Genomic DNA, 25,536 nt, shown 5'->3' on the forward strand with positions numbered 1-25,536 from the left:
GTTACAGCCACGTTGTGTGATGACTAAAGTTGATAAACTTAGACCCTGTCAGCAATGCAAGGATCTAAGACATCTCCAAAGGTCTCATGATAGAAAATGCTATCCGCATGCAAAGAAAGAACTATGGAGTTTGAATGCAGATCGAAGTATATTATTTGCTATTTTTTTTCTTCTGTCGTGTTTTGTTTCCTCTTTCTGGTGGTTCCTCCTATTGGTTCTAATTCTTACTTACAACATCACTAATGTGAAAATGTGTTTAATAGGAATGTATACGTATAGCCTATATCAGATTGTGTGCCATCTTGAGGAAGGAGTTTGGCAGGAAGGGGGAGAAAAATTTAAAACTCAAGAGCTTATGGAACCGATTGTTGATAAAACAAAATAAATTAATTTTAAAAATAAGTTATGTCACCTAAAAAAAAAAGTATAGCTCCTTTTTGATCTCTCCGAGAAGTATATAAGCTCCTTGACTCCCCTCTCTATTCCTAAGTTCATAATAATGGATACCCAAGGGCTGGCCTCAGAGTGTGGATGATTTAAGTTCAAGTCAAATACTATATTTGATACATACCTAACTTGAGGTAGCTAGGTAGTATAGCAGATAGAGTGTTAGACCTGGAGCCAGGAAGACCTGAGTTCAAATCCTGCTAAGATACTTAATAGCTCTGTGACTAGCAAGGCATTTAATCTTTCTGCCTCAGTTTCCTTATCTGCAAAATGTGGATGCTATACCACTTACCTCCTAGGGTTGACATGAGTATCAAAGGAAATATATGCACAGTGCTTTCCAAACCTTTAGAGTGCTATATAAATGCTAGCTATTATTTATTTGTTATTAATTTTATTATTTTATTTGCTAATTAATTTTATTTGCTACTATCACAAGTCCTTTAAATTTATAGTGTGGCAGGAAACTCTCCAAGACCATAAATTGCAGAATAGCTGCTAATTTAAATTGGTAGAGAATTTCCTCACTGGAAGCTTCCTATGAAGCCAATGAAATCACAGGTACAGTCCCAAAATATATATGATAGATATAAACATAAATATGAATGCAGGTATACAGACAGTTACATGACTATGTATTGTTAAATGTGATGCTGCAAAAAAAAAAAGGGAATAGACAAACAAAAAGACATTAAGTAGTTAAATATTTCAGGCTTTGTAATTAGAATTTATAAAATGGAAAAATATGCATAATATCTGAACATGAAAGAACTTTCAGAGTCAGGATTCATAGGCCAGTCTGTATATGCACAGAAGCATGGATAAAAACTCCTTGCTCATCCATGTGTTTCCATATCTTCTCTTCTCCAGGAGAAGTATCCCCAGATCTTTAATCTGATTCTCATGACACTTCTCTGATCCTTTTACCACCTTTGACTACTCTGGGTTCTCTTAGCTTAGAGCAAGCCTGCACAACCCATGGCTTGAAGCCTGTCTGCAGACCAAAGGATTTCCAGCAGCCCCAGAAAAACACAGGGTTGCCACTCCCCCACACTCCTGTTTGTCACATGACCCATGGTAACCAATCACAGGTAGTCTGTCTCTAGTCTAACCTGTCATGTGACCCACGGTAACCAACCATGGGCAGTGTTTCTAGTCTAACCTGTCACGTGACCTACAGCAAACTATTATCAGTCTGTTTCTATAGTTTACAAGTTGTGCAAGTGTAGCTTAGAAAGACCCTTCCCAAAACATGTCATGTTGAATGGAAGATAATACTACAAATATGGTCTAATTGGGCTAGAGCTATTTTCTTCTCTCTCTCTCTCTCTTTTTTTTTGGTGGGGGGGGCCTGCCAGGTTAACAAATAACAAGAAAGTGAGATAATAAATGACGTTAGCAAGGGAATTTTACAAGATAAACTCATGAAAATCACCTGTTTTTACATGCTACTTGAAAAAGACCAAGAATTAAGAGGAAGAAAAATAGGCAATATTTACAAATATTTTACCACTACAAGGATCTCTAATTTATAATTAGTATCAACACCTTCCAACAATGAAGATTATAAGCCCACAACAAATTAGCAGACAGTCCCAAAAAAGAGGCAATGACAAAAAAAAAAAAGTATTGCTAAGCCTCTCCAAATTTAGTCAGGACACTTCTCAAGTGATAGAAATATAGTCCACCACTGGATGGATACTTAAAAAAGTCCTGCAAGTTTAGTAGAACCCTGGCAAACTTGCCAAACTTGTGTGCTATCTGCCTATCCTCTAAGAATCCAGAGTCATATTCATGCCATAAAATAATACACTGCATTGAACTTTATAGCAGAGAATCAGTTATAAAAATGACCAGAAAAAACCTAAATATATGTTGGTATTAACTTATGAAAGCACACATATAATGACTTTAAAAGTTTTTTTTTCTTTTAACATAAAGAGCCAAACAACTGGAGAGATATTCCCTGTTCATTCTTAAAATAATCTATTATAATAAAAGTGCCAGTACCTCACACGTTAATTTATAGATTTCATATAATACTAATGAAAATACTGACTTCTGGGTCACATTGAGTAAAAGAGATGGCAAACTACATTTTCTCTGATCCCTACAACCTCTCAAACCTCTCCAAAACAGAAATTATCCACCAAAGATAGAGCAACTTCAGTTTTTTTATGGTCTAGGACACCCAGAAACCAAAAGAAGATTTTTAAACTCTCCCCAAGCCCAGGAAGCCCACTGACTCTGAGCTCACTTAGCACCCAACTGCCCTGTCCCCACTCTACCAGCAGCAAGGTTGCACTAGCAGACCCAAGGACACAATACAGGCTTACATCAAAAACCATCCTATGCTCCAGTCCTCCTTCCCTCTTTCCAATGCCATGGACAGCCCTGTTCCAGGTTGTAGAAGTTTCCTTAGGCCTCAACAGCCACCTTGGTCACAGCCCTTAGAGAACAAAAGCCTGCCAGGGATTATAACCCGGAAGCATCATTGCTGCAAAGCTCGGAACTATCAGTGCCAGAAAATACAGCCTCTAAATTGCCAGTGCTGTGCCAGAAAACCGAGGCACAGAGGGAGTGGGACAGATTACCAGAACACACTGTGCATGTAAGGGCTGTGTAGCATTCCGCCAAGCCTGAGGGAAAGAGCACAGCATCCAGCTAAAGCCAGTTCTAACACATTAAAGTCAATGGGGGAGAGACCTAGGCTGGGAACTGGAAACCGCCCAGTACCAGAGAAGTCAGAGACATTGAGATCAAGCCCTCGAGGAAATCATAATCACAGGGGACAGAGTCAGGATGTGAATGAAAAGGAAAATAAAATAGGGGAAGGAGAAGGAGATCCTGAAAGTGTTCAAGATTTCAGGAAGAAAATTCTAAGACTTTAAACATAAACAGATAAATTAACAGGAAAAATAACAACAGAAGGAAGGATGTCCTCTGAATCTAGTAAACAAGTTCAGTCATCTATGAAGAAATACTGCAATATAAACGAAAATGATCAAGGCAGAAGACCCTGTGAAATCTGAGAACATGAAACCCATTATTCTTGAGTAGTTCAAAAGAGAAATGAGAATTATAAGAGCAGAAATTATGTCTTTTACAGCAAAAATAATGAGATAAACAAAAAAACTCAAATCTGCAATGGCAAACCTCACCAAAGAAACAAAAGAGAGAACAACAGATTGGGAATGCAAACACACAGAAAAGAAGGACGACTTAGAAGAAGAAAAACAAAAAAACAAGAACATTAAAAGAAATTTTGTTCATTCTGCAAGTAACCCGTACTGAACTTGAAGACAGGATACACAGATATAACCTCTAAGGATCACTGGTCTCCCAGAAGAACACAACAGGACAAAAAACCCTAACACTATAATGAAGGAAATAAGAGAACTTCCTAGGAAGTTTAAGCATAGGAAACAAAATTCCAATTGAAAGAGTAAACAGCTCACCTCCAGAAAACAACAACAACAACAAAAACCAAGGCTCAAACTGCAAGACACAGAGTAGTTAAATTTAACAATTCAATTTAAAGACAACAAATTCTACAAACCATGAGGAGAAAGACCTTCAAATATCAAGGAGAGGATATTCAAATAAGGCAAGACTATTTTGCATTCATTAGAAAAGAGAGGAGGGAAGGGGATAATGTGTTCCAAAAAGCAACATAAGTCACGTTGTAGCCCAGGGTGACCTATCCTGCAAATCTGAGGCCAACCATACAAGACAAAAATGGATATTCGATATTAAAGAAGCATTTGAAACATTTTTGGAAAGAAAATATTAGAGTTATTTTATAGTACTAGATAAAATGATCAAATTTTTATTAACTATAGGCAATTCTTAAAAGAAGAAATGTAAGATCTCTAGAGCTCTGTAAGAAAAAATTCTCCAATTCCTTAATAATTAGAAAAATGTAAATTAAAGCAATTCTGAGGTTGCACTTCCCACCCATCATACTGGCAAAATTTACAAAAAAGAAAAATGACAAATGTTCTAGGTGCTTTGGGAAAACAAGCACACTGATAGACTGTTGGTAGAGTTATAAACTGGTTCATTCATCTTGGAAACTAATTTGGAATTATGTCCAATAAGTCATGAATCAGTATGCATCCTCTGACCACCAACACTCCCCTCCCCCAAAAGAAACTTACTACTTGGTCTGTTTTCCAAAGAGATCAAAAAAGGAAGAAAACATCCCATATGTACAAAAATATAAATAGCTGCTCTTTCTGTAGTGTCAAAGAACTAACTGTAATTTCTTTTTTCTCAGTGAGCAGAAGGGATTAGAAGAAACAGATTTTTAAGAAATTTAAAGCTGAAGGGCAAGAATATAAATGGGAAACTATATTTAAAAGTTGAGGACTCAACCTTCCAAATTTCAAAATATACTCCACAGTAATATTTATGAAACTGGTAACTGGATTAACAAAATAGAAAAGCAGATCAATTGTACAGAATGGAAAATACAAAAAAAAGAACCAAATATCCACAAGTTTGGTGTTGTAATTTCAAGATTATAAAATACAATAACAAGAAATAATTTCAATAAAATTATTTTAAAATTTGAAATAATGTAATAAAAATGAATATAGGGCCTGGCATCATACTATATACAATAATAAAGCCCATCTGCATCAATGGTCTAAATATTTTTTAATTAGAAAAAAGTTAAAAAGGATAATATTTATCACACTTGAAGAAGAGCTACATTTTTAAATCTATCACACAAAGAGAAACATTACTGGAAGAAAAGAAATAGATTCCACTATGTAAGCATTTTAAAAATTCTGCACAACAGAAATAAATTTAAAAAAGTGAAAGTTTAAGATTTTTAGCAGGAAATGCATTTAGCAAAAATCTGAAATCCAGATTTTTTGAGGAACTCATACAAATGTATAACAGTTAATGTCCAATCCTCAATGGATAGCAAAGGACAGAAATAATTTATAAAAGTGGAAACACAAACTGTACAGACTGCCTTGGGGAAAAAATTTCCAAACAATAAGAGAAATTAAGTTTAAAATGACTTTGAGGTCACTGGGTCATTATCTTGTATGTTGCAAAAAAAAGAAAAAGAAAAGAAAATGAAAAAAATTCAATGATGTTGGGAGTGTGGGGAAATAGGCACTCTATTATTATATGGAATTATAATTTGATGCTATTTTTTGGACAGCAATCTTGGCAATATTTCATAAAGAACTACAAAACTGACTATAACTTTTTACCCAGTGAACTCATTAACAGGGGTACACTTTAAGTTCACAACCAAATTTCTAAAATATTTGTACAAGTAATGTAGAGTTAAACTGTAAACTGGTTTGGCCATCTTGGGGAAAAATTTGGAACTATGCCCCAAAGGTTTTTAAACTATGCATAGCCCTTGACTCAGAAATATCACTCTAAGGATATTGCTAGGTCTCTATCCCAAGAGAGCAAAGGAAAAGGTTCCTAAATGTACACAAAATATTTATAGGAGTTCTGATTGCCTTGGTAAAGAATTGGAAGCAGAGGCACTATCCATCAACTGAGGGATGGCTAAACAAGTTATGGTATAGGAATGTGATAGAATACTATTGTGCTACAAGAAATGATGAAGGGAATGAGGTTTTTTAAATTGAATTTTTTTCAGTTCCAAATTCTCTCCCTGCTCTTTCTCTACTCAATGAGAAATCAAGAAAAATAAAACTCATTACAAATATGGTCATACAAAATAAATTCTCACATCTGCCATGTCAAAAAGAAAAAAAAAGAAAAGTAACTTTTTCACTCTGCACTCCAAGTCTATCAGCTCTCCATCTGGAAGCGGATAGCATGCTTCATCATGAGTCCTCTGGAATTGTGGTTGGTCATTGCACTGATCACAGTTCTTAAGTCTTTCAAAGTTGTTTACCATTATAATACTGTTGTCATTGTATAAATTGTTCTGTTTGTTCTGCTTCACTTCACTTTGTATCAATTTGTACAAGTCTTCCCAGGTTTTTCTGAAACCATCAAAGGGGGATGGTTTTCAAACAGGCCCTCTCAAGACATTTATCTCAGAGAAGTTTTCTCTCAGGTCCTTAGAAGTCTGTGTCTCTCCTTAAGCATTTTTATCTGAAAGGTTGACTGGTTTGTGGCAGCGTTCTGTGCAAAAATTTTCTTTCTCTGACCTTTTCAGTAACCCAAAAATCTCTCAAAAATTACCTTGTTCTCAAAATATCAACTCCCCCCCTTAAATGTACTGGTCATTACCTGCACTGGTATTCTACAGGTGAAAATTTTCACATTAGTGAAATGTACACCTTTATGTATACCTTAGCAAGAAAACTAACATTAAGATAAAAGCTTTGACTAGGAAAAGAAAAAGAAAATCACACAGTATAACCCAGTTTATTTTCTGCTTGTACTACTTTCCATTAAACCAGAAAAACTTTCAGTAAAAATGGCCATACCAGTTTCTATCCATGGAAATTGTTACCATCAGTCATTTTGTAAATCACTGAGTATAAGAGAAATGAAAGCTAATATTTAGAAAATCACTGCTATTTCAATAGCTCTTCATTTTTTATGCTGTACTTAAAAAATTCTGAAAAAGTAACAAATTCAAAGCCAGTAATTTATACCACTAAAATATTTTTAATGGGTTTAATCTTTACTAATATTAATGGAAAATCTTGGTTCAATGCAAAAGTGCATTAGTATTTATAGGAGAAAGTGTGCAAGAAAAACATTTAAAATGGATTTAGGTGTAGGATCAGTGAAAAAGTTTGGAAATCAAGAAATATATACACAGAGTAGCTTAGCTATGCAACAAATAAAATTGTTGATAGTAAGTTCAATGTAAAAATCTGAACTTAGAAAAAGAACAGTAGATTTTTAAAAATGAAATTATTGTAAAACATATTTTCTAAACTAATAACCTTGGTATGGGATCAAAACAAGAAAGAAAATGTACTATATTATACCTGTACAGGTTTAATAATAATTATGTTGACCAATGAGGCATCTAGGATCTGTAGGCAGAAGATGAATGCAAAGATTGACTTGAAAAGCTTTATCTCATGGCTCTTTGAGGCCATTACATGATTTAGACAAAACCTTTACCAAGTTCTTCTGTATTATAGTTAGCTGAATGTGACCAAATTATTCACCATTACATACAAACACAAACACACACAACATCGCATTATTGAAACCATTTATATATTTATGGCACATAGGTTAAAAGTATCTCTGAACTTGTTATAATACATTTATGGTATTTACTTTAATCAGAGTCAAATTAGATCTTCCCAAAAAAGTTTGGAATCATATAACTTCAGATCAGTGGGAGAAAGGAAGGAGGGGTGGTGGTGAGGTAAATGGAATCTTTCAATTGGACTCACATGGCAGAATGGCTAAGCTAACAATGACATTTTGTGCTGCTGAGTTTATTTGTTCAACAGTTTTTTTTAACCTCTTTCTTAGATCAGAATACACGTGTAGTTTAACTTGTGATCTAAATTAGTTATCAGTAAGAATAAATCACTATTCTAGAAGGCATGGTCTCACCTTTCAATTCTGATTTCTGAATTCTATAATATCACGCATTTTTCTCCCTTTGATTTCATTGTCATTCAATACTTGCACACACACTGATACATGTAGGCACAAATATACACATCATGGTATCAATGCTAAAGCATAAAAGAAATAAATTACATAAGAATTAAATTCCATTCTAGGAACTTATTGCTCAAGTTAGTCTTTCAACATCAATTGTTTATATCTACAGTCTTACTGATTCCAAATTAGTTTTTAATTCTGAAAAATATTTTAAAATAATTTCTGCTTGTTTCACTGAAAAATCTATTTTCTGTTTTACAACCTGCTAAAAAAATCATTTTTAATTTTTTAAACAAGTACAATTCTACATCTTTGGTACGCTGCTATCAATAAATTCCTAGAATACTATAAGGCATATCTTATTTATCTTTGTCTCTCCCTGCAGTGCCTATTAGCTACATTACAATGCCTGGATTTCAAGGACCTCCATAATCCATCAAAACATTCCTTTCTAACCTCATTCCATATAGATGTCCTCCATACACTCTTTACTCCAGGCAAACCAGGAAACTTATCACTTTCCTTATTTATTCCCAGACTCTCCTTCCTCCATGACTTTGTGCTGTTCCCTATACCTAGAATCTCTGAAACTCTTCAACTGGTGAATTTCTACTTACTCTTTAAAGTCCACTTCAAATGCTACTCCTTCCAGAAATTCATCTCTCACTCTCCCATTCAGTCATCACTTTCTCTATCTCAGGTCTCATACAGCATAACTTTGTTTGTACATCCCCTTCTATACTAACCTCGTATTATTATTATTATTATATTATAGTTCTTGCGTATGTGTCACTGGATTCTAAGTTCTATGAAGACAGTAAGCAAGGCCTTGTTTAATTTTTTTTAATCTATTTCAGGCATAGCAGAGAATTATGCTGACAGGAGAAAATTAATGTCTATTGACTCAAATTACTGAGAGATTAAGGGATTTCCTCAACAGCTAATAAGTAACACAGAATATATTTGAACCCAGGTCCTCTGACTCTAAATCCACTGATCTCTCTTTTTATACCACACTGAATCATAACTGGGGTGATATTCTAACCCTCCTCCACTCAAAAAACAAACAAACCCACCCCCAAAACCCCCATCACTTGACAAGAGCCTCCAAACCAAGTCAATATATGCATGGATACTTGAGGATTACAAGAAGAAGATGGATACAAGACATGATGGCAAAAAGTGTATTGGAAAATATGGTCAGGATCAAGAAATGAAAAACATTAAAGAGTACACAAACATCTCACAAGTGTCTATGTTGAATACTTTCTTCAAGAACAGCTGAAAGGTGCTGGATATGAAATAACAATGCACATGCATGCCTAGAATTTCCTTTATGAAAATAAGCGAAGGAAATAAAAAGGCTTTCATAAATGGTTTTCTATATCAGATAATACTTTTATAAACACATAATTAATCGAAAGTTGTAGAAAATACAAGATTCAGCTATGTGTATATTAATATAAAAACATTTGATTCAATAATGTATTTGTTGATCTAGAGCTGGAAGGCATTTCTAGTACCTTAAGAGTAAACTAAAACAGTTTTCCTCAGTGACCCTGAGTATCATTATCAAGCAAGGCATAAAACAGGATACCAGCACACTTGAGGTTAAGTGATTTGCCCATAGTCACACAGCTAATAAGCATTATGTGTCTCAGGCCACATTTGAACTCAGGTCCTCCTGACTCCAGGGCCAGTGCTCTATCCACTGCACCTCCTAGCTGCCTTGTACCTATTTCTTAAAAAACACACACAACAAAAATATGAATGTATTTCCCTTGTGTATGGCCATCAATTCATTTTCTTCTTTGATCCCTGGTACAGATGGAGAGACAAATCCCAAGATCTAGAACTAAATTATGATCTCTCATTTTTTTCTGTGACTATGTCTCAGAATATCTGTTTATTCTCAACTTCCTCAGCTAAAAAAAATTAGGTAGGCAGAAGAATATAGTTTAGATATCTAAATGCTAAAAATAAAAATAAAAAAGGTCTATGGACTCACAGAATATCATAAATGAAAAAACCTCATACCACATCCCGTCTGACCCCTTCAGTGACTTGCCCAAGGTCATACAGCTAAGGGCCAGCTAGTAAGCTGTAGTACAAATTCTGGGATCCTGATTTCTGCTCCAACATTCTTTCCATTTTAAAGGTAGAAGAAATATTATCATTTTACTTACTTTCCCATGTTCTTTCCTCATGTGGGTTATGTAAACATCTCTCTGAGTGAACAGGCGGTCACATTCCCAGCAGGTCCATCCAGGATTGGCTACTTTCTTGGATTCGGCTACTTTTTTCACAGGAGATGGCAATTTCTTTTCAAGCTTCTCTTTCCCATTGATGGATTTCGGGTCTTCTTTGTTATGGCTGGTTGAATTTTGAGTTGTAGGCTTAACGCTAAAGGGCAAGTTTATTCCCAAGTTTGGAGGCCCTTCAATACTTTTCAGTGTTCCATGCATAGACTACATGGGGGAAAAATGTAGAAATCATATCACTAAAAGTATAAACCTTTTTTTAAAAAACAATACATTAATCTATTATCAGCTTTTTGCTAGTTTATAAATTACTTTTCCTAAACAAACTCCTTTAAATTAGGAGAAATTAAAATGTGCAGACTTAACTTTAAAAAAATAATTTGCAACAAAAAGGGGGTACAAAGGATTACTTCAGAGGATGCTACAAATTAAGTATTTTAATTCCATATAATCAAAAATGGTTTTGGTATTAAAAAAAAACCTGGTCCAAATCTAATCTTGGTATGCTACCTTTCCCCCATATGTGGCAATTCTCTTTTAAAAATAGGAGAGGGGAGATTACTAAGCTACAGTAAACCTAAATGATTCAAGCTAGTTAGCAGGGGTGGAATTGGGGAGAAGACCAGTTTTATTAATTTCAATTTCTGGCATAAAAGGATCTTCTCCAAACCTATTCTGATGGCTCTAAAATTTTTTCAACAGTGTAAAATGGTTTCTTTTCTTTGGATTTTTAATCATTTTCTTTCTGATCTTGTTTTGTTGCTGTTCTTATTAAGGCTTTTTTAGTCTGGACTTGTGATTTCATTGGTGTGATAGACTCCTGGTATGTAAACTTCCAAGGATGCAGAAGGCTAAATATCAGTAACTTAAAATCTTAAAGAAATGCTCAGGGAACTAACAGAGAGATTAAGTGACTTGGTTAGGGTCACAAAGCTAGTATGTGTCTGAGATGGGACATGAAAACAAATATTTTTGATTCCAAGTCACTCAATCCTCTATACCAGCTGCCTCTGTGTAAGCTAAATGACCATTCCTAACACTGTGCCCTGCACATAACAAGCATACAAAAAGGTTTCTAAATAGATCATTAATCAACCTTTTCTTCATAGAAAGTAGAAAGGTAAATTTCCACCTAGCCTTGACGCACATGATCTCAAATTCTCCTGGAATCAAATGAATGAGCTTTTACTCCAGAGACAAGGCTGCCTCTTTCTATTCTGTTTTCAAACCTGTTAAAAACAAGAAAATAAGAAGTACAAAGGACAGGAAGAGGGCAATTTTGGGTTTTAATGAACAATCCATCACTGAACAGGAGCCTTTCGTAATATAAATCTTCCAAGTTTGCTATGACTCCTTTAGACTTACAAGGAAGCTAAGATAATATCTCTAAAACAGTTAACATAAATGCAAGTCTTTTATGTTATTGAAATTTTATGCACATATATTAGTTATATAGACAAACACACCTATGTAATATATGTATATATTTAACTTCATTGACATAAGAGACTTGCATTTATGTAAACTACTTTAGACACTTCTTTTGATATTGCATTAAGTCTAATTACAGTCTGACAAAACACTTGGAAGATTTTTATGCCAAGATGCACCTGCCCAAAGCAAGACTCTTCATTATAGTAAAAAAAAAAAAGTCCTCTTCCTGTTCTATGTGATTCCTGTTTTCTCATTTAAAATTTCTGCCCTAAACTTCAGAGGTTAACTATTCCAATGAATGCTACTGGAAAATGTCCATTCATTTTCATGAGAGCTAGCCTTGTGCCACTGTAGAATGTTCTTTAGGCATAGATGATATACCTAACTTTTCCCCCATTGCCTGTACCCTCGTGAGTGGGATTATTTAATTTTTTCAGCACTAGGAGTTTCATTAGTTAAAATGACTACTAATGATCTGATAATGAAAATTGTCTAAATTAAAGTTTTATACCATGTTCCTTTGCAGAACAGAGGGAGAAGGAATGGGTAAGCAACATCCAAAGGCTATGTACTGGGTTCTTTTTAAAATGAAAGACTTATTCCTTTTATGTTTAAATGGCCATAATAAGCCATACATTTTCAAAATCAAAAGTCAATGCAAACTTTCTTCAAAGTCCAAGATTTATTTTAAATCATTTAAAACACAAAAGAAAACAAAAAAAATCATGCTCCTAAAAACCTGTAACACATTCTAATTTCAAAATATGAATAGTGAATAAAGAACTAATTCTTGTAATGTAAACTATAACTTGATAACATAATAATATCTGAAGAGAATAAATGAGAAATTCTGACATGGGAGAAGAGGACATGTATGAGGGAAAAATGATTATACTTTGCAATATCTGACAATTTTATACATTAACAAAAATATTCATCAGTAACAACTGCTTTTATGTATAATTTCAACCAAATACATTTAAAAATTACTTTTCCCTAGATACTACAAAAACAGCAATTTTAATAATGTGATGTTAGTTTAAAGTGTATGTGACAAAACTGGGATGCAAGTGTCGAAAATTTGTTAGAAAACTTGTCATTTGAACAGATCAAAGCAATGATGGAATTTTGGATTAAATTGGACTAGCAAAGATGTATCTTGTAGATCTACCTTGGAACACTTAAATGAAGAAAGCAAGAGATACTTCCTCTCTCCTATTCCTGATTAGTTCTTTTTGCATAAGGACCTCGCAGGTAAAGAAATTTTTGGTGGCAATTAAGTGAAATGGAGGGTAGCTATGTATTTATCTTGAAATCTTATCTCTTTTTCTATCCTCTCTCCCAAATGAAAGTATAGAATATACATGAAATGAGAATGGCAAGAGAATATTCTTATTGTTCTGTATCCTATATCTCTGTGAAAACTCAAATTAAAATATACTCCCTCCTTGTGCTCATTGGATTTTACCACTCTTTCAGTCTCTATTTCCTAGAAACTCATATTCATTCCTCCAGATTCACAATGAATGCAACAAAGACCTTAACCACAACAATGACCCTATGTACAGATTTAAAGATGTGTTCTAGAATGAAAATACATTTAAAATCCTCTTAAAAATATTTGCCTGTAATTTTCCCCCATTTATTTTACATTCAAATATGTGGTAGCAATTAAGTTTTTATTTTCCTCTTTAAGATTTCTGTGAAAGAATTTTTCATAAGCAGATGGTCCCGTGAACATTTACTTTTTAGTGAATGAAAAGTGAAGATATGGAATTTATCTTTAGTTCACTTTATTCACATTTTGCCTTGCTAGAACCAGCCCCTAGCCAAAAACTCACCGAAGTCTCAGAAGAGTATGACTAGGCTAACAGGTTTTGTGGAATAATTTGCCTACCTCCAATGTGCACTGTTCAGTCACGTTCAAAACAGAGGGCTTCAAAGGCTAAATATCTATTCATCTAGTGACAAAAGCCTAGAATAAATCAGGGACTTCATTTGCTTTTAAAAGTGGCCTGTCTGAAGTTATGAAATTTTACCCAATCTCCAACTATAGCATCAAACTGGAATTAAAATGAAAAGTTCTAGTTCATTTTTTTTAAGAGATAAGACCTTGATTCTATGGAAATTCAGGACCACTTGTTTTTTCTTCTGAAAAAAAAAGGTGCTTTTAGCATGTCTGAGCACCCAATAAAGGGTATCATCACCTAATCACACAAGGACAAGATTGCTTAGCCAGGCAGACTGGTCATTGGAAAGGTTGGGACTAAAACACTGGCCTTTTGGGGGAAGTCTGAGTAACTCCAAGTGCATTTAGATGCCTGTACCTTTTTTGAAAAGTCCAAATAGGTCATTTATTGGCCAGTTTATTTGCAGGCTTCAAAGAAAGAACCTAAAAAGATCAAGGGATGAATAATACTACAATGAGAATTTAACAACTTAGGTAATAATCAAGAAAAATTTTCATTTTTCTATATATATACATACTCACATCTACATCAGTGTTTTCTCTACAAATTTATTAGTTCATGAAACCATAAGGCAGGTACAGTACATACTTCTATGATGTACATAGAAATAGCACACTGTCACTCCTCAGTAAATATTCAATAACAATATTCAGAATTGGAATTTCCACTAAAATGAATGCTATGTTTTTAAAAAGTTATTTCATAGAATTATAATTTATTTTTGCTGAAATTTGGGTTATCTAATGACTACTCAAATTCAAGTCATCTGCTGACTACTCAATATTAAAAAAAACCAGCATTTCATATTTCAACTGATTACAAAAGTCTGCAGGTTACTCCTGAATAATTAATGCCTTGCATCCATGCCTAGTCTCGATAGTGCATGCTTTCAAACAATTTACAGCCTCAATCTATAACCAATGAATGTATCTACCAATTAATTTAAAGGATAGGAGTTGATAGATGCACACACACCTTGATATGGTCCATCATAAGCTGCTTCTGTGCATATAAAAGAGAACAGTCTGGACACTTGAAAACAGACACCTTCTGGTTTTCAATGTGTTGGTCAAAGTGGCGATACAGCAAGGTTTGCAGAGTAAACACAGTGTCACACATGGAACACTTATATATTATTCTAAAAATAGAAGAAGTGCGGTAAAATAATGTCAGTCGACCTGATTGCTCAAGTTAAAGGAATTGCAACTTTATAATTTTGCTTTCAGGAAGTAGAGGCACAGTGAGAATAAACATACATGATAAAATTAACAACACAGCTTGGCTGAGGAACAAAAATTTTAAAGGAAATTGTTATGAGTCAGCATATGACCAACTTTGTCATTCCAAGTAAAGGAGTAACTACCTGATCTTAGAAGTCAAAAATAATGACCTTTCCCCCTCTTATAGATTTATAAAGAAGCACTGGCCTAATGTCTTAGACTACTAATAGTTCAACAAGCAGGCACACCCATGATTTTTTAAAGTTGCTTCTGAGCATAAGGGATAGTTCCATGACTACATTATCTCTGAGTGTTGGCATCCTGGCCTTGATTAATAAAATTTGTTAAATGATCTCAGTGGGTTGCTATCCTCTATTTGCCTGGGTTCATAAAATGGACATTCCCTTTTTAAAATTTTTTAAAAAACCCCACTCCTGTATCTAGTCTTACTACAGTGAATAACTATTCTTTTAAGAACAAAGTAGAAAATACACACATAAATGTCATTAAGATTTTCAACAACCAAAGGATTATTTTATTTTGAACAGTTATACTAATCCCTATTAAAATGCATACTGTCACATTTAAGGGGACTACTAGGCAATTCATAATATATTCTGAACCTCAGTGGTCATTACCGCTGCCACCCATCATCACTTACCAGTGATGCCCTGGACAAGAACTGTCTAGAAGCGTTCTGACCTCAAATTCTTCCTACCACCATCCTTTCTCTTGAAAAGGATTTTATCAGTCATTTGTCAATGATTCTACCCACAGTAGGGGACCCTTCTGTCAGCCATTGTTCAAATTCATGTTGGTCCTGAACCTTCTTTGAAGGGCTGTGAGAATAGGCACAAAGAATTCTATGGGCCAGTGAGGGAAACTGATTGATAAAACAGGAATGTGAAGGTCATGGAATGAAAGAAGGGGGGAAAAAAGAGTAGGAGCCTCCCTTGGTTCATCTATGGTGAAAGCTAAGAAGAGAACTTGCACACAAAAGTACAAACTCCAGTCTTCCACAAGGCAATTCTTGCCTGTATCTGAAACACTTCATGGACTATTTCCTGTGTTGAAATAATTTTTATAAGAATTTTGCTGTTGCTAGAATTTTTATCTTCTGATGTAGTTAATTTATTATTTTAATTTGGGGGTATTTTCTTAAAGTTTTGTATTTAACAAAACAGATGTCTCATGTAAGAAGTTAAAATTTATTAGCTACTCAAAAATTTTCAGGATCTAGTCTCACATTTACATTACACTCAGAATGGTGTAATTATATTCAAAAATGTTGTGCTTACAAAAAGAACAATAAGCTATTTGATTCTTTTGGGGGGGGCAGTAGAATTTTGAAGGCAAAGGAAGATCAGAAGATTTACTTAGTTGGGTACTTTCTGGTACTTTTTCCCCCCTCCAAAGTATCAAAATAATTCTAGTTAAGTTGACAAAATTATACCCCTTTGCCTCTCAGAGAACATTCCAGGGGTGGGGAACCTGTGGCCTTGAGGCCATATGTGGCCCTCTAGGTCCTCAAGTGTGGCCCTTTGACTGAATCCAAACTTCATTTCCAAACTGTGAACTTTGGATTCAGTCAAAGGGCTGCACTTGAGGACCTAGAGGGTCCAAAGTTCACAGCTTGGAAATGAAGTTTGGATTCAGTCAAAGAGCCACACTTAAGGACCTAGAGGGCCACATGTGGTCTCAAGGCCACAGGTTCCCCACCTCTGTATCTAACCCAAGAAAAGGCACAGGGGTGACTAGAAAATCTATCCCTTTCAGCCATCTTTATTAATCTTCTTCTTCATAAATATCCCATTAGAAAAAATAAAAATCACAAGGCAAATTAAGCAAGTAGAGGACATAAAATGCTGGGCTGGAAGACAGAAAAACTGGTTCAAATCTCACCTCTGGAACCTACTAGTGCTGTGACTCTGAGTAAGTCACTTATGCCCTATGGGACCAAGCAAATGCCCAAGGCTTATCAACTAAGTCATGAGCTGGTTGTAATTATTTAAGGGTTCCCAAAAGAAGTAGAACTCTTTGTGGTTCTCCACAACGATAAAATTATATATGCTTGGCCTAATAATTTATTTCAACAGGCAAACAACAGAATCTTTAACCCCTAGGAGTGTATAATGCACTCAAAACTTTCCTCAAACTTTACACTTTTCTTTGGTATCTACTATACATGCTACTGATACCACCACTTTTTACCACTAGAATGTATTTGTAATTCTCTAAACCATGAAGTGACTATATCTCTTTTTGTCCCTATGTAATTGTTTAAAAAATAACGTGAGCCAATATTTAAATGTTATGAATAAAATTGGCCCTACCAAAATAAAATTTTTCCATGCCACCATTAATTAAACATTAAAAATGTGAAAATAATATGCCAAATGTTATCAACTATATTACACAAAATTAGAATCACAAATCTAGAATAAATTTTGAGAATCTGCTTACTTCATCAATTATTTCCTATTTTTAAAAGTTTTCATATAATAAATCATGTTCCTTAATTTTTACTTATTTAAACTATAGTGGTTTAAGTAGGATATATTTTAAAACCATAATTAACATTTATTTCAAGTGAGGTAGAAAGGATAATTAAACTATGGCTTTATTCATTCATTACTAGGTAAAGAAAAAATTATTTTAGCAAAATAAAAATGGTATTGATTAAAAAACCAAACATATAGTATAATATAAACTTCATGATAAAATTTGTGAACACATTTTCCTTTATTCTAATTTTTATATATTAAATAACACATGTCTTAAAACAATATACTTTTTAAAAAAAATTCTTACATTTATCATAGAAAACAAGATTAGAGAAGACAACAGAACACACATTTAAACTATCACTTTGAAATAAAGGGTATTGTATGCTTATCCTAAAATATGACTTAATGATTCACTATGGTTTCAATTAATGTTGGACAATTTAATTCACTGTACTAAATGATACAAGTTCTGCCTAAACTTAATAATTATAAAATGGTTATGAATCCCCAACCTTCTCCCTCAACAAGCAAGCATTATAACAAGGTTTCAGAACAAAAAGATTCAATGCTCCCAAACAGGAGAATTCATATGACTATGTCAACCTTGACTCCCTCTAATTTCCCTCAAAAAAAGGATCCAGGATGATGAACACATCACATTCCAAGGAATGGTGAACTTTATTTAATAGCTTTATTTGGGATCACTGAGAAGCTGAAAAATTCTTTATTTCTCTGTGTATTTTATGTTATCTTCCACCTTTCTGGAATCCTAATGATTGACTACAAACATATGTGAAGGAAAATGTGCAGTTGTGAGGGGTCCAAACAGGTAAGCAGTCACCTAGGATGTGTTTTTACAAGCACACTAAATTAAATGTCACATGACTGATCATAACTTGCTGAGACAGCCCCTATTCATGGTGCCCCAAAGACAAGCTACAGAACACAAGATAATCATGATTTTCTGTTTCATGTTATCCTACCACTTGAACATATGTGAAACTAAAACAGATGAGAAGCTAGTTGAGGTGGATATTATTATCCTAGTGAGGATGACCTAAGTTTACTTTTGAATAAGCTTATAACTCCACAAAATCCAAATTACCTGTGTTTATTTTTTAAAAATTATTAAATTCAAAAGAAACCACAGATAAGACTTTTAAAGTCCAAGTAATTTTGTGAGGATTTTTGCATATTACTCTAAACAAATATGTAACATAATTTTACACTTCTACATGTCTACAGTCACAATGTTAAATTCAGGCATAATGAAAAACTATTTCTATCTTCCTCTTTAGTAAGTGAAATGAACACTGAAAAACCTACCTTGTTAGAAGCCTCCTTGGGCAATACTTTTTAGTACATCTTTCATGTTTCTGTAATCACTTAAGCAGTAAAATTTTAGAATTTATTATTGTATACATGAAACATGCTTGCTGTGTTAAAAATAAATTTAATTCTGGGCCAGGCTCTGATGTTTAAGGTGGAAAAGTTATAATTACTAGTCATTCTGTCTACACTGGGTTTGATTATGTATTGCACTTGGGAAGTAGGAGTCGTTGAAATATATTTTCTGAAATTTTAAAATAGTGAATCAAATTTTTTTTCACCAAAAATAACTAGGTTTTTAAAAAAATGTAAACCAGCATGTTCTAGCACATTCCCTCTATTAACAGATGAGGGTGTTAGACTTGGACTTGGGAAATATGTGTTAAAATCCTGCAGAGGACAAATCTTGCGACCTCTCTCAACCTTAGATTCCTCATTTGTAAAATGGGGCATTGTAATGGTGCTTGTACTGGTTATTGTGGGGAAAGTGCTTCGTAAACCTGAAAGTATCAACATGAGTTATTAAATAGATTAAATCACTGTCAGTGAAGTAGCTACTGCAAAGTTGACATTCATGCTTCCCCATCCCCCCAAGGCAATATGGAATCCTCCATATGCCTTCAAGGTAACTATCTATGCATCAGTACATCTAGGGATTTATTTTCTTCTAAGCCTCAACTGTTGATGTTTTCTCCAAGTCTTCAAAACTTTATAATTTTTGTCATTTTTTGGTCATAATTTCACTAATTCTCCAAACTTGCTTAATTTAAAGATTAATAAACTTGTTCCCCAGTGGGCCCAGAGAATGATTCTGAAGATCTGAAACTTTGTTTGGTTTCAGCAAAAGTGTCCTTTAAAATCCATGTGTGTGTGTACATGTATATATGTGTACATGCATATTATGTGTATGTATGTATGTACACACATATGTATTCTATTGCACAGAGAGGCAGAACCTTGAAACTACATTTCCCAAATGTTTGCTGCCCCTTTTAATTTATCTTTTATAAATAGTTTTAATAAATAGCAACATGTTTACAGAACTTTCTAAGGTTTGTAAAGTGTTTTCCAAGCACTAACATTAAGAAACAGATAATGAAAATATCAGTCTCTTCATTTTGCAGATGAGGAGGAGGAGGAGGAGGAGGATGTGAGATGTATCAGGCAGGATCTTGAATCTGAGTCCAGCACCCTTCCCACTGTGCTACAATGTCTCTAAACTAATAATATGAAATTTAATACAAAAATACCAAGTTAGTAACAATTTACTTAGATAAGCATTTGTTAAATATCCATTATGCCGAGAGCTAGGAATATGAAGAATAAACTAAAATAATTCTTGCTCTTACAGAGCTTATAGTCTCCTGGATACAAATAAATGAACAAAGAAAAGCCTAGAACTTGTCATCTGAATGATTCTGCTTTATGGAGTAAATAAAATTTTTTTTAAAAATCCTAAAGGAAATAAATGATTTATTTCATATAACCCTCCAATCTCTTTTGCATTTGTGTATATACTTATCAGTTTATGTTGTTATCTTTGTGTATGTATGTATTATGCGTGTGCATATGGACCTTTCATACACCAAAGGAGCACCAGAAAATGTCAAAAATCAGTTCGTAAGCCTAATGCCAATCTATCATAAAGTTTGGCGATAACACTACTAATGTTTTCAAACATTACAGCAATTATCGTCCTTTTATTCCTGCTATAACTCTTCCTTTCTATAACAGACCTGTATCTGATTCCAGCTCCCTTTTTTTAACTCGCCCACCTCTAGTACAGCTTTAATCTGCCTTATTTCTGGGGAAAAAAAAACTTGTCATTTTCACTGTAGCCCTAATTTTTACTTTAGTTTCAACTTCTGACTTATATAGATACAAGTATACCCTAAAAGGCACAAACACATACTCATACTTCCTAAAGTGGTGCTGATCATTTCTTTCTTCTCTTTCCCTCTTCCCCCCTGCCGCCCGTCACTTACACACACACCATACACCACACACACACACCCACACCCTTCTCCAAATTTGACACAGGTGCAGGACAAGGAAGTAGCAGTATGGAGAAAACATAAAGCAATGTTGGAAAGTGGAAGGAGTGACTCTGATTCCCTCATTTTCACAGTACCTATCACTTCAGAGGTTTATGAATGTATTTTCCTCCAGAGGAAACCTATGTGTCCTGCTTTGAAAAGTTAAGTATTTGATATTTTTTTAAAAACAGGTCCGTATTTAAGCTCAAGGACTGCTGTTGGTTAGTGCCCATGCTGTCTCATGTGATATGAAATTGGAAATTAGTTTTGGAATTAAGGACTAGATTCCAATGCACACCAGACTGTTTTCCTATGGAGAGGTTTTTTTTTTTTAATGAAGAGGGGTTAAATGAAAAAATGAGCCCTTTGCTGTAGTTCATTTAGTCATATTCTCTTTTTAAAAAATATCTCCCACAAAATTAATTTTCATATTCAGAGGTGTTTTTGTCCCTAAGGGAAGAAAATGAACTCACACAGTTTTAAGCAGCAGGTGAAATTCACTTTAATTCAAACACTGAATAAATGTTTGTTGAACTGAATTGAATAATCATTAATCAATACAACTATTAATACTAATGAGAAAGAGTATAAGTATAGCAATGCATAAATATGTATATAGTGTTTTATAGTTTACCAAGTACTTCCCTCACAATCTTAGGGCTGGAGATAGCAAAAAAATAATTTACTATATTTTCAGACAAGTAAAATAATCAACAATGACACTGAAGAAAACAAAGTTAGGAAGAAAACTGAGCTAGACCAAATACAGTACAGTATACACAGATAAGGTCCATGTTAGAGATCATACAATTTTTAGGGCAATGAGATATAGAATATCAAGATATCTCTGAAAGGTGAGACTATATCATATGACTGGAAATATTCAAGAATGTTATTACTATCTCAAAAAAGCCAATCAAAAAGATGCCTAAAACTATCAATCCATGTAACCTATATTCTCATCACTGCAGAGCTTTATGAGAATTATTTATACATACATCTTTGATGATGATAAGAAAGAAAGGGACATTCTTTCACAAAAGATATTTTACAGTAGATAACATCTTTACAGTTACAGAAATTGATTGAAAATTATAGAGAATACAATATGCCATTACGTTTGTTAATTATTAAAAAAGCTTTTGATTCAATAGAGCCAAATTTAACTTTTAAAATCTCCCTTCCAACAAGATGTTCCCAGCATATAAGTTAAGATCATTAAACATTCCTTGATAGATGCAACATCAAAGATAACTTTGTTTAACCAGCTTTTAACTATTAACAGCAAGCAAAGCATAAAACACATGCTTGCCAAAAATGTTTCCCACTGTCATGGAGGATGCCCAAGGTAGACCTTAAGAGGAATAGTGTAGTCAGTGGGTGAGGTCTTTCAGATGCTCCAGTATGTGGTTGACATTATGTTGACTGCAATAACAACAACAGAAACATCACAAAGTCTCCTAAATGGGATCCATAATCACAGAAAAGAATTTGGCTTAACAACCTATATAGGAAAACTGAAATGAAAAGATGTGGGGGTCACATGACCAATAAGACCAGAACAATGGAAAAACTTTGACGTTCAGACACAGAAGGGAAGGGAAAGATAAAAAACGGTAAACATGAATGAATAATAATAAAGAACTAAACAAAGACAAATTCAGCACTTTGGGAAGTGTCAGTAAGGAATTTGAAGGAAATCTGAATCAAGAATGAATCTATGTGTTTGTGCCTTTTAGAGTATACCTGTATTCTACACAAGTCAGGGGTTGAAACTAAAGTGAAAAGTTAGGATAGAGTAAAAATGACACTTTTTTCCCCTCAGAAATCAAGCAAATTAAAACTGTATCAAAGGTGAGTTAAAAAAAAGGAAAATGAGAACCAACTTGTAAAAAGAGCCATTCCCCAATTGGTAAATGGTCAAAGGATATAAATACGCAGTTTTTAGAGAAAAAAATCCAAGCTACCAATAACCATATTTTTAAAAATGCTCCAAATCACTAGTAATTAGAGAAATACAAATTAAAACAACTCTGAGGTATACCATCTCACACTTGTCAGATTGGCAAAAAAGGAAAATGATAGATGCTAGAGAGACTACAGGAAAACAGGTATACTAATGCACTGCTGGTGGAGCTATGATTAGTTCAACCATTTTGGAAAGCAATTTGGAACTATATCCAGAAAGTTATTAAACTGTGCAATACTACTACTAAGTCTATGCCTTAAAGAGATCAAAGTAAGAAAAAAGGATCTAAATGTACAAAAATATTTATAGCAGCTCTCTTTTTAATGGCAAAGAAGAAGAAACTGAGGACATGCCCATCAACTGGGCAATAGCTAAAAAAGTTACGGTATGTGATTGTAATGGAACACTGTTGTGATGTAAAAAACGATGATGAGAATGATTTCCAAAAAACATTGGGAAGACTTACGTGAACTGATGAAAAGTGAAGTGAGAAGAACCAGGAGAATAATTTATACAGTAACAGTAATATTGAAAAAATAATCAACTTTGTAAGACTTAGTAACACTGATCAACACAATGACCAACCACAATTCCAAAGCACTCATAATGAAACACGCTTATTCACCTCCAGATAGAAAACTAATGGATTCAGAGTACAAACTGAAATGTATTATTTTCTTCCTTTATTTTCTGCACATGGCAAACGTGAGAATCTGTTTTGCATGACTATACATATATGTATATATGTATATATATATAAATTTTTTTTCTTTATCAATGGATAGAGGAAGGGAAGACAAGTAGAAAAGAATTTTAAACAAAATAAAATTGAATTTTTAAAAATGATAAGTGATAAAAAACCAAAAGATCAACAAAAACTTATTTTAAAAAAGAACTACCTTGTGTTGTTTTCTGAGGAAATCCTATAGAGAAGTTTATAAAGAGAATTCAATGACAAGCTTAAGAGAGCCTGACTTTCCTGTGATTACTAAAAAGACAGGAATATTAAGATGTTTAATAGACTTTATTAACTGAAATGAGTTGCATAATTTGAGACTGAGTATATAGACAAGCGAAAAAGAATTATTTATTGATGTATGAGGATTTGAGGTGACGTAGGTTTTGATATTGGTTATAGAAATACCTTGTTATTTATTCCATTTGCTAATAAATTTCTCTATTAAAAATTAATCTAACAAATATTTACTGAATTAAGTGCTTGTAGCAATGCCAGGAGCTATGGGCAGTATAAGATGAAGAGTAGCAATGATGTTAATATTTGTTTTGTGTATTTAGTTTTCCAGTAACAGTGTCCCTGTCTAATTTGGTAGACTAGCTTTGGTACCCCCAAAAAAGGTACCACAAATTACAGTGTGTTTGCACCTATATCTAAGAATGGAATCTGGAGGATGAATTATACAATTCTCTTTAGGATTTGCCCCCAGCCCTCCTTTAGTGATAACAACAGCACGAGGCTTTAAATCAAAGACCAATTTATTTTATGATGGAACCACAGGAGTCAAAGGGCTCTTCAGAGGTCATGTGTTCTATCATCCATCTTCAGGCGGAACAATACTTAAAGTACCCCTAGAGATTGTAATCTGCCAGCTCTACCTCCACAGCTTCCCTCAGAAACCAACTTTAATAGCGTAATATTCTCTCTCCTTCCTAACCCAAATCACTTCATCTGAAGCTTAGACCCATTTCTTTTTGTCTTGTCATCAATAAAAGAAAAAGAGCTACTTATTCTCCTTTACAGTAATTAACCTCAATACAATATGCAGTTACACAAATGTAGTTTATATATTGACCCAAGATCATCCTGGTTTGTTCCTGACACCCAGAAGACTTTCAGGTCCTTTTCTCACTGCCTTCAGTTAGTACATGCAAAGGGAATTCAGAGTAATTTTAATTATACCTGAAGAAAAACATAATTAGCAGGATAACAGTTATAAAAAGAAATCACTATAAATGTAATACACCAAAGCCAAATACAATAATATTCCATTTATGGGCATAAGGAAATGACTGTAACATTTTTTTTAAGCATCAGGTTTTTTTTTTAAGAACAGTCATTTGTATAGACAATTTAGCATAGTGATTATATGGCTGTTCTTGCCAATTTTTTATTATATCAATAAAGCAAATGATGCATATAGTCCTCTGGAGAGTCACACAATATTTTATATTACATTAAGACAATGACATATTAGGTAAGCGTATTAGAAGTCAAGAAGACCAAGGATCATTCTTGCCTCTAATAGAGTAGCTATAGATCCACAGACAAACTGTTTAGCTTTTCAGTGCCTTGGAACATTCTCTCTCCATAAGTTGGAGAGTTGCTGATATGAGTAAGTGAAGAAAATTTCCAAACTGTTAAGTCTCCTACACTAATGAAGTCACAGGTCCAGACCCTCCCTCCCTCACCAAAACACAATATAAACACCTTGAATTTATAATCAAATGCATAATATTAATAATAACTACAACTTTTACCCCATGAAAAACTGATCCTTAAATTTTCATATGGGTAAATATGTATTTGTTCCCTACCACAACTTACATCTTATATTTGGGAAAAAAATAGTAATGTCCCCATTAATCTGGAGGTTAGATTCTGGCAAACTCAATCCTCTAAAACACAGTCCCAAATTGAAAGTAAATGAAGAAGGCCTCATGGTTGTTACAAAGCCCCCAAATCAGTTATAAAATTAATTCCTTAAGTTCTCATTCAAAATTTTCCTGTCCTCTACTTAACATATAGGGGTTT

General features: G+C 33.9%; 1 protein-coding gene across 11 annotated transcripts in view; it reads right to left on the reverse strand.

Annotated features, from left to right (window-relative positions):
• ZNF532 (zinc finger protein 532) overlaps positions 1-25,536 on the reverse strand; it is a 113,448-nt gene that overhangs the window by 14,791 nt on the left and 73,121 nt on the right. For all 11 annotated transcript variants that reach the window (XM_020995001.2, XM_020994993.2, XM_020994947.2 and 8 more), the window contains 2 exons: positions 14,681-14,843; positions 10,227-10,508 (listed from right to left, as the gene is read on the reverse strand). In XM_020995001.2, coding sequence (XP_020850660.1) covers positions 10,227-10,508; positions 14,681-14,843 — 445 coding nt within the window. The remainder of the gene's footprint in view (positions 1-10,226; positions 10,509-14,680; positions 14,844-25,536) is intronic.

This window comes from Phascolarctos cinereus, unplaced genomic scaffold (genome assembly GCF_003287225.1).
Source record: "Phascolarctos cinereus isolate Bilbo 61053 unplaced genomic scaffold, phaCin_HiC Scaffold_4;HRSCAF=312, whole genome shotgun sequence".
NCBI classification, from domain to species: domain Eukaryota; kingdom Metazoa; phylum Chordata; class Mammalia; order Diprotodontia; family Phascolarctidae; genus Phascolarctos; species Phascolarctos cinereus.